The sequence below is a fragment of the Montipora foliosa genome, chromosome 4, assembly GCF_036669935.1.
Source record: "Montipora foliosa isolate CH-2021 chromosome 4, ASM3666993v2, whole genome shotgun sequence".
In the NCBI taxonomy this organism is placed as follows: domain Eukaryota; kingdom Metazoa; phylum Cnidaria; class Anthozoa; order Scleractinia; family Acroporidae; genus Montipora; species Montipora foliosa.
The window spans coordinates 23,803,099-23,813,098 of record NC_090872.1 but is presented as its reverse complement, the minus strand read 5'-3'; the positions used below and the strand labels follow the sequence as shown (position 1 = coordinate 23,813,098).

At 40.9% G+C, this 10,000-nt stretch overlaps 2 protein-coding genes across 2 annotated transcripts in view; both read left to right on the top strand.

Moving 5' to 3' along the window:
• LOC138000364 (cyclin-dependent kinase-like 2) overlaps positions 1-9,297 on the top strand; it is a 27,751-nt gene extending 18,454 nt beyond the window's left edge. The window contains exons 15-22 of the mRNA XM_068846703.1: positions 1-111; positions 540-603; positions 3,018-3,177; positions 4,041-4,143; positions 4,875-4,924; positions 5,033-5,078; positions 5,624-5,677; positions 7,201-9,297. The exon at positions 1-111 is cut by the window's left edge and continues 21 nt beyond it. Of these exons, the coding sequence (XP_068702804.1) occupies positions 1-111; positions 540-603; positions 3,018-3,177; positions 4,041-4,143; positions 4,875-4,924; positions 5,033-5,078; positions 5,624-5,677; positions 7,201-7,677 (1,065 nt within the window). The 3' untranslated portion in view covers positions 7,678-9,297. The remainder of the gene's footprint in view (positions 112-539; positions 604-3,017; positions 3,178-4,040; positions 4,144-4,874; positions 4,925-5,032; positions 5,079-5,623; positions 5,678-7,200) is intronic.
• Positions 9,298-9,799: 502 nt separating this feature from the next.
• LOC138000365 (carboxypeptidase D-like) overlaps positions 9,800-10,000 on the top strand; it is a 5,837-nt gene continuing 5,636 nt past the window's right edge. Inside the window, exon 1 of the mRNA XM_068846704.1 lies at positions 9,800-10,000. This exon is cut by the window's right edge and continues 929 nt beyond it. Within this exon, the coding sequence (XP_068702805.1) occupies positions 9,937-10,000 (64 nt within the window). The 5' untranslated portion in view covers positions 9,800-9,936.

Here is a 10,000-nt window from a genome sequence, read left to right as displayed (position 1 = left end):
ATAGCAGAAGAAATCAGAAAAACAAAGTCTGTTATTCTTGGAAAGAAGAAGGACAGAGATGGTTCGGCTTCAGTCAAATCCAGACCTCAACAGATAATGGCGAGAAATGAGGTTTGTTGGAATCGCTATTTGCACTCTTTGTTCTCTTATGTATTCAGTTATATTCATCTAACTTCCGACGCCCATGTTTGGAATGAAGAGGTTTTAGGAAATCGAATCCTCTTATAATTTCTCCAAAAAAAATCGGCGTCTTTCGGACGTTGAAATCAACATTGGTACTCTTTCTTTCTTTCGCGCCGCGCCGTTCTCATCCAGTCAGAAGAAAGGAAAACGTGAGTTGCGACATACTGCTCACTGTCAAGTTTCCCGCCCAAAGCGTTGGCCACATGGTTTTGCTTTGCGTTGTGATTGGCTTATTTTCTGCGTCTGTTTTGATTGGCCAACGTAAGCACCTTAGTTTTAATTTAATGTACGCTTACTCGCAGACCACTCTTTTGTAAACTAACGACCCCGAGATTGTGAAATTTGTTTTATTGTAGGTAGTAGAGCAGCAAAGCAAACAAAAAGGAGCTCAAGATCGACAAGGAATGACAGTTCTTGCAGGTAAATATTAGGAAGGGAATGAGAAACACCCAAAGAAATACATCAACAAGCAATTCCGTCATAAGGCCATAGAGCAGTTTTCAAACGACTGTCGAAAGTAATTTACGCGAACGCAATTGCTACCCATGGTGATTGGTTTAAAAATCTCGCGCCAGTTTATCAACCAATGGAAGGCAAAACCAAAACCAATCGCGACTTGCACGCGCGACTTTTCCAGCGCTTTGAGCAAGTTACACGGAATTGCTACGCATTCGGATTGGTTCATTGCGCTGTTTGCATCCGCTGTGATTGGGCGAAGTAATTCCTTTGGTATTTGTTTTACGACGCAATTGAAAACCGGAGCGTTTACCATTTGTCATCAAGAACCGAAGATTCCGGTTGGAAATTCAAATGGTACAGCTTATTCTACCGGGAAGTTTCCGAAAAAGATGGAAATCCTCAGACGTACTCCTCTTTTCCCGTTCCAACCAAAATGACCGGAAAAAATCCTGTATCATTTGTGTAAACTCCCACTCGACCCGGTTCACTTTGGCCTCATTTCCCGTCTGTATCATAACAAGGTCAAGACTAGCCTCATTTAAAGACCAACGACCAAGGGAGGTAGAGAAGAGAGACCCTGGGAACGAGGTTGGAGTCGCGTGATTAAATTCAGGATTTATTTTCATGCTTGAACTTGCCTTTATCAAGTTAATTTGGATGCACGGGAAAAAAAAAGAATGGATAGAGCAAGTAAGAAGCACAAGAATTGGCCGCACAACAAATCAGTCTGGCAATTCCCAAGTGCATGGCGAGGAAAAATCAAGTTCTCGAAACAGCTGTGCATGAATTTTCAGCAAAGCTAGCGGTGATTTGTGTAGCCTTTACTTAAAGCTATGTCATCAGCGTGCTCACAATACTGATGCACGTATGCGCGTTCTGAGTTTCATGATTAGGGACTTTAAGATCTACGACGCTGTCGTCAACGAAAACGTCCCAAAACGACAATTGGTCCGGTCACCGAAGTGTCCTAAAAATAAATTGGTACGAGCGGTTTCAGAGTGAAAAGAGAGAATGAAGGATTCTCTGTTGCATGCTTACGTTGTCGTCAAAAACTCAAATTTGGTGATTTCACGTCGTCGTTATGCAGAGGACCGCAAGCATACTTTCTAAAATCCGTGCTGCACGTGCAGCTCGATTATTTATGCTCTTTTGACCAATGATATTATTGTTTTGTGGCGTTGTTGAGTCGTAGCCGTCGTGGTTTGTTAAACTCCCTAGTCCTAATAGGGAACTAAAGCAACGACGATGGCGACGTCAACGAAACGTCATCTCGAAATAGAAATTCACGTTATTGTAATCACCACTAAAGATGCAAATTTGTGACGTTCTCGTGGCCGTCAGCTGCAGGTTGTCGTTGCTTAACTTCCCTAATCGCTATTGCAAAGTTATATTTTGAGGTGACATCCTCATACATGTCCAATACTCCTACATAATGAGATTCCTGGTACGTCACAATAGACATCACAAAGTGTCACAAAGTGTCCCCCTCTTTCAGTCTCGCAAAACTGTTACTATTTTTTTAAGGATTAAGGTTGGGGGACACTTTGTGATGTCTATTGTGAAGTGCCATGAATCTCATTATGTCGGAGTATTGGACAACCCTCGTGTTTTGGTTTAAAGTGGTACTAGGATAAAAAAACCACTTGCTTTATTTCTTCAGATTTTGAAAGGGTGTTTGCTTAACACCTGCCTGGAAGAATTTTGAGCTTTGATTTTTAGCCAAAGGCTGTTAAATTTGAGTGTAAGTTTTGGCTTTCACGGTCCGCCATTACTCACGTTCAAAACTGACCGACTGGACCTCAGAGGGTTGGATCTAGGGAAAAGTGATGTCATTCACTCAATAGCTTAAAATTTCAGCGTGTAAACGCAGTTTATTATGAATGCAAAACACGAGTTTAAAAATTTGAAAGCCCGAAACTCTTGCTCCTGTTCTGAACATTAATTCAGTAGCGAACAAACGCATTGCATTCTTAAACTAGTGAGTCTTTGACGTCATTTTCTCGTCAAGCCAGCTCTCTCAATATTGTAAAGTTAGTAATGGCGGACCATTAAATAGGAAAATTCCAGTTAAAATAAACAAGTTTTGTTTTGAGATTAAGGCTTAAAACTTGGGACACTTGTTTAGTTTACAGAGTTTTGAAATCCAAAGAAAAAAAGGTTTGATTTTTTTATCATAGTGCCGCTTTAAGACATAGCAATTGATTGCTTATGTAAACAGAGAAAAATTGGTGCGTAAGGACGAGGAAAGCGTAATGGATTATTTTTTCAAATTAAGATATTACTTTCTTGTTTTTTCCATCCCGGTTCTGCCCAAAGACGAATGGGATATTGTATTTTCGGATTAATGTGAATTTGGATCTATTATGTGTCCTCAGATTCCGTTTCGGTTTCCAGCCGAGAAGAAGCTCATCATTCTAATTATTCCTTTCAAATGGGCGTGAGCGTGGAAAGGAAAAGTTCCAAATCAGAATTACCCACATCAAGCTTTGAATACGGGCCATCACAACACACCAAACAGCGCCAAGAATCACAATGGTAATGTCGTTTGTGCTTGGAGTTAGTTAATTTTTTTTGAAGACCTTTCCCGTTCCAAAACTCAAATGGAGACTTTAAAAGCACTGTATTTCATAAGTATATCTCAATCAGCAGTGTAACACAGCCATAGGTTGCAAGCTTATTGAACTCGTAATTGACGAGAGTGATTCAGTGTATTAAAGTCTGCGATACCGGTGCAATACTCTATACCAACTGAGCTATAAAGCCACTCAGTTGGGCTTCATAGCTCTCAGTTGAGCTAGAGCATTGCATCGGCATCGCAGAGGTTATGGGTTCGGATGCCATTGAAGCCACTTGAATTTTGTGTCTATAAGAGACGATAAGTGCGAGGTCAGTTCTATCTTTCGATTAGGTTTTTATCAATAAAGGGCAAAATTACTGAGCGCTGATTGGCTGAGACAGAGGGCATTTTTTCTTAATCGAGGGCATTTTTGGTAATCAAGAGAGGGCTTGATTACCTGTCAATGATTGGTTAATCCGTTGCGTAGCAACGTATAAATTTTGCCCTTTATTGATGAACAAGTAATCGCATGAGTCCTCGTACTATTAAGGATTAATTGCACTTGTGTTTTGGAAATTTTCCAAATTGCCCTCGTCGCTTCACGACTCGGGCAATTTTGGAAAATTTCCAAAACACTCGTGCAATTAATCCTTAATAGTACTCAGCCTCATGTGATCACCTATACTAAGCAAAGATCTAGGATTAGGCTAACTGACAGATTAGGGTTGACAAGATTAAACGGGGAAGGTCATACGTTTCAATACGTCGGAACGGTCGAATTTGTTCCGACTATTGCAAAGTCATTGTAGATGAACACGGCTTGCATTTGGAATCGTCTCAGGAGGCAAGAATACGAAGGCGAGGAAAACCAGCCAAGGAACGCGATGACTGTAAGCCAGCTGGATAAACGAGACAAGAGGAAAAAGAAGAAGAAGCTACAACAGGTCTGTCTTCTTTTGGCTAAGGTTCTATGCTTTTATCCTGCCTGGCGACGATTAATTAAGACAATGGTCAGGGAAAAATTAGTATCCGCTTGGAGAGAAAATTGAAAATTATCGTCAGGTGTTCATTTTTTCCTCCGCATGACCTCAAAGTTGCTAAAATGTAACAATGACAACGTCACCTCCAAATATCATCGCGCAATCGTTAGTTTTTCGTGATTTTTCCACCTCGTTCACGTTGTTTAATTTTTGGTCAAAGCATGAGGGATCTTGGAGTATAGATTCAGAAGAGGCGATTCGTTGTTGTGTGTTCATTTGCCGTCAAAACCTTCAAATTTCGATATTTCAACCCTCCCCCCAACCCCCAATGGCGTTTAAACGCTTTCCTGTCATTCGACGCTGCTTGAATGGGGGAGAGGGGGTATTGAAAATGGATTCAATTAGCCAGTATCGAAAATACCATAATACTCTTTATTTGTCCCTCCAAAAGTTTGCATAAGCATTGTTTCCAGTTTCTCTTGGGTCCATTGCAAATCCCAAGAGAAAATAAAAACAATACTTATGCAAACTTTTTGAGGGACAAACAAAGAGTATTATGGTTTTTTTGATAGTAGCTAATGTCAAAGGGGTGAGCGTTTCGTGACATCCCAAAGACGGCTGCGATGGAGTATAACATCTCGTGAGCTGTGGTCTCGTACGTCTGTGTCTAAAAATGTCATTCTTTTGATATGCAGGTGTCAAGTTTTCCTGGACAGCCTAAACTTCATCATTTAGACTCTCAAGGGTAAGGAAAGAGGAAACCGAATACGCCGTTATATTTTCTATTATTTCAAGTGGCAGATCACAATCGTAGATTGTCAACGAAACCTCTCTTCGTTTGCTATCTTTCCAGAGAATTGAGCAAAATTGGAGAATGGAGTAGGAACCCTGAAGTACAGGTAAAAATACGATCGCACGTGGATTGGTGACCTCGAGAAATATACTGGTCGAGTGATTTATACATTTAAATCGTTCTTAAATGGTTCACGCTTCAATTCAACAACCTTTGCAGGGTGGTGTAGTGGTCAGTGTGTCAGAGTCCCGAGTCCAGGGTCCAGTTTTCGAGCCCAGGCTCTGCTCCACACTGCCTCTCTTCACCTAGGCAGGTGTAGAAAAACCTTAAATAACAATGACCACAACCCAGGTTTCCTGAGCCCGCGAGACTGATCACCCCCAGCAAACCATTGTTTTAACGAAAACCGCTGGTCAGCAACCTGGTTCTGGTCATTGCTGTCTAAGGTCTTCCGCAGGTGTTTAGATGGGTATCAGCGACCTACTGCTTGGGCATCCTGTTCAGGAGGAAAGGGGGGGGGGGGGGGGGGGGGGTACGAAAATAATGGATGTGGAATATCGTTTTATCAAGAAATTAAAAAAATACATCCCTTGTTTTGCAATATATGTACAAGTTTCATCCATTCAATATTCTTTTTTTTTATCTTTGCAGTCCTTTGATATGCGACCTCATAAAAATGTTGGAAAACTACCGTCCAGTGAGAAGGTACTACATGTAATCAATAGGGAGCAAGTAACGACGACGGACGCCACAAAGCTAGCCTGCAAACGCAGACGTATTCCCGGCGGTCGTCGTCTTCGTTCGCACGCTAGTAGATACTTAGCACTTCACATTACAGTCTAATCAGTTAAGTCTGTTCAAATATATTTGCTACACGGCCAACGTTTGCAAAAACGTAATCATTCCTTGTCATCTACACTACAGTCGGCTTCTACGCCTTTTACGTTCGATGTGTCGGCCATCTTGCTTCCTTGCGTAGCTTTAAGAGCCCGCGCAAATAACTGATATTAAGATAGATAATAAGTAGCAGTGCTAGATAAATAAGTGACAGTGCTAGATAAATAAGTGACAGTGCTAGATAAATAAGTAGCAGTGCTAGATAAATAAGTGAGAGTGCTAGATAATTAAGTGACAGTGCTAGATAATTAAGTAACAGTGCTAGATAAATAAGTGACAGTGCTAGATAAATAAGTGACAGTGCTAGATAATAAGTAGCAGTGCTAGACAAATAAGTGACAATGCTAGGTAATAAGTAGCAGTGCTAGATAATAAGGAGTGCCAGATAAATAAGTAGCAGTGCTAGATAATTAAGTGACAGTGCTAGATAATAAGTAGTAGTGCTAGATAGATAAGTGACAGTGCTAGATACATAAGTAGCAGTGCTAGATAAATAAGCAGCAGTGCTAGATAAATAAGTGACAGTGCTAGATAAATAAGTGACAGTGCTATATAATAAGTAGCAGTTCTAGATAAATAAGTGACAGTGCTAGATAATAAGTAGCAGTGCTTTCTTGTATCGTAGCGGCCGATAATGGCATTTCATGCGGCAGTGAGCCCACATAAATCGGCTCGAAGTATCAAAGTGTGGATGTCCAAAACACTCTTACTAAACACATTTATCTTCTCCTTTGCAACCGAACAATTTGTCCGTCAAAGAATGCAACATTCGCCACCGCAGGGAATCTTAATTCTTTGGCGTTTCACTCATAACTGTTCGTTTCAAAGGTTCGCTAGTGAGTGCTGTCTAAGGTCTTCCCAGATGCAAACCATCAATATGTTTTCAGGATACTTCGTGCACATTACACGACGTGAACGAGATGGAATAGTTGCGAAAGACTTACAACAGTGCAAAGTCATATTTGGAGGTGTCGCCGTCGTAGATCCTAAAGCCCTTAGCGCGGTTGTTCGAAAGGCGATTAACTTAATCCAGCATTAGCGTAAACTCTTGTCTTATGTTTTCAACTTTTTTGGTGAGAGTTTCTTTCGCTTATTTTTGTTTTTCAATATTGACTTCCTCTAATATCAAGTTTTGCCGAATGTCAGCGTTGAACAGCATCTGGGAGAAGAGAAATAAATTCCTTGGTTAATTTTTAATCTGGGATTGCCGTTAATCGGCTTTTGAACAACCGGACCCTTAATAACAGTTTAACGGAGCTTCAACGAAAATCGATTCTTTTTATTTATATTTTGTTTTCTCACTGGAATGTTCTTTTTTTATCATTGCTCAGAACGTGTCTCATCTTGGGCCGCTAACTATGAGCTCAACTCATAAACCTCTGGGTGAAGTTCGCCTCCAGCCTCTCCAGCACAAGAACCTGGCTCATCTATCGCACAACACCTATCCCACACGCAAGCCGCCGGCCAAACGTGAAAGCCCTGAATCTCAAATTCTTGGATCTCTGTCACCATGGTCAGGACAGTCATCTTTTCCTCTTCAAGGACATGTGAACAAACAGACGTTATCGGAGCCGATAAATTTCCCTTTTCCTGACAGACCTCTTAGCCCCTCGGGCGAACTTCTGGCGCCCTTGCCAAGAAAAGCTTCTCGTCCTCCTTCGGTCAGCGAATCGACCAACGATGATCCAAACATGAAGTTAGGTACTCCTTTTACTGGATTGAAACCGCTGACTCCGCCCATGGAGCACACGGGTAAATCTACGGGACGCGTTCCGGATCTAAACAAACTAGAAGAGACGCCTTTGTGACTCTACCCGAACCGAACCGGAAATTGATTTTGTCCGGAATCAAAAACTTGCAACGAACAAATGGTCAAATCGCTGGCTCGAAACCCAGTGCCGCGAGGCCCCCCTTGTGTAATGAGGCGATTACCGAGTTCATTTCTGCTTCATCTTCAAAGCGAGGCAAAGTGCGAAGTTTTTCTTATTCTCTACTTTTTGGAATCCCATAATATACCTCTTTTACCCCCCAAAAAAATTTCATAGGCATTGTTTTCAAAATTTCTTGGTACATTTTCATGTCCCAAGAGAAATAGACAACAAGGAGAGGTGAATTATGGGATTTTAGAAAGTCGGGAATGAAAATTAGCTTTCATTCATATTTAAAGTAGAAGTAATTACCATCACAAAAACTCCGCGCTTAGACTCGCTTTGACGAGGAGACAGACAAACTCGGAAATGGTTCATGCTAAGTGTCAGCCATCCTCACTGAGTTTAGAGGCAGCACCAATGGCTACCACTATACCATCAATGTTTCTCTCCCAGTTCCTTTCTCCTTGGTACCCAATAACAAACCACCATCCTCAACACTCTTGCCATGCCTAGCAAAGCTGGACATTCTCGACCATTATGTCAATTCCAAGACTCGCTTCATGTTTCACAAATCAAGGTGTTGTTCCTCTCAAAGCCCCAATGTTCCACATTGGAACTATCTCATCTTTCAATGACTGACATTTCTCAATTTTCTCCTGTTCTATATTACAAACCCGTGCATCTCCAGGTAAAGCTACGTCTATGATCTTGGTTTCTCTCAACCGCCGTTAGTCGAAGCCTCGATCACGTTATCACATTTCACGCCAAAGTCCCACAAGATTTTGTTGCCCCCTTTAATAAATATGAGTACTCCGAAATTTAAATTCCATATCACTGGTTTCGTTTTCACTGCCTTCAACTACAGTTGCCGCAACAGTTAGCGAAGAAATCAGCCAATCACAATTCTGCACATGACCTACCGACCCGTTCAACTTCAGTGGTTTACGACAACAAAACACGAAATGGTTTATTTGAAGTCCGCATGTTTATGAAAGGCGGGATAAATTCTTGCGTCTTGATCACACATCTTGGTTTGTGCTCATACCAGTATTTTCCTGCAGTGTCTCCACGCTTTCCGCAGAACAACCAATGGATTTACCCACCCACATTATCATGCCTCCTTTTGTATTCCTTCCCCCCCACCACCCCCCTTGGTAAGCTTGTGACATCAAGTAGTCGTCATCTTTATCATTATTATTATTGTTATTGTTATTGTTATTATTATTATTTTTTTTTTTATTTTTTTTTTTTTATTTTTTTTTTTTTTTTTAACCTTGGCAGCCAAGCTGTTCCTCATTCTGAAAGAGTAACGAATTCTTAGTAAAGACGCCAGTCTTTTATTTGTAAGAGCACGTCGGGTACCTTCATTTGTAATCGGAACAGCTAAGGAGGCCGATGAAGTGACATTTAAACATTGTAAATAGATTTTTACGTTGTAAATATAATGGGGTATAGCCGGGAACCGTGCAACGCTCAGGATATTTATATAAACAAAACCGTTTTGTTGTCAATAAAGTACTTGACAAGAATTTACTAGTTGATGATCAAACAGATTTGTTATTTCTCGTTGGTCAATTTATTTTAGAGAATAAAAATTGACACTACATGTGGTTTGGTGTACGACAAGATAAATAAAACTACGGAAAACAATTGAGAAACCGAGTACTTTAATTGAAATTCGGTAACGAATGCATTTAATTCATCTTAACAAAAGATTTTTTTTTGGTTAAAAGTTCGTCACCCAACTGGCTGAAGATTAAAATAACGTATTACATGGGATTAAAGCGGTTATTCCAGTACTCTAGCTTGTCAAAGGAAGCCAATGGATAACAGTAGCTGAAGAGGCTATCGAGTAATGTTTGTTTTCGGTGCTTATTCCAGCTACCTGTTTATTTTTGTTTGAACACTCAATCGGGGTTATTCACCGTAAAATTACATGGTAAACATTGCAGGTGGCGATGAAAGGATATGGCCCAATCAGAAACCACGCTGGCTCTCATCATTTTCGCCTTTTAGCTCTTTTTACCCGTAGCCCTGCCTATGGGGTAAAACAGCCTCAACCATGACGTTAGAAAGGGTGGGTCGAGGTTAAATGGTTTTGCGTTTGGAAAGGACACATTGTAAGAAACCTTTGAGCAAAACGCACAGCCTTTTGACCAGACTTCTGCGTGCATTGTGCAGTGCTTTGGAGTCACCATGAGCAAACTATGGCCTTTCCTGGTGGTATTTTTTATCAATCTGAGGGCTACTGTAGTTTTTT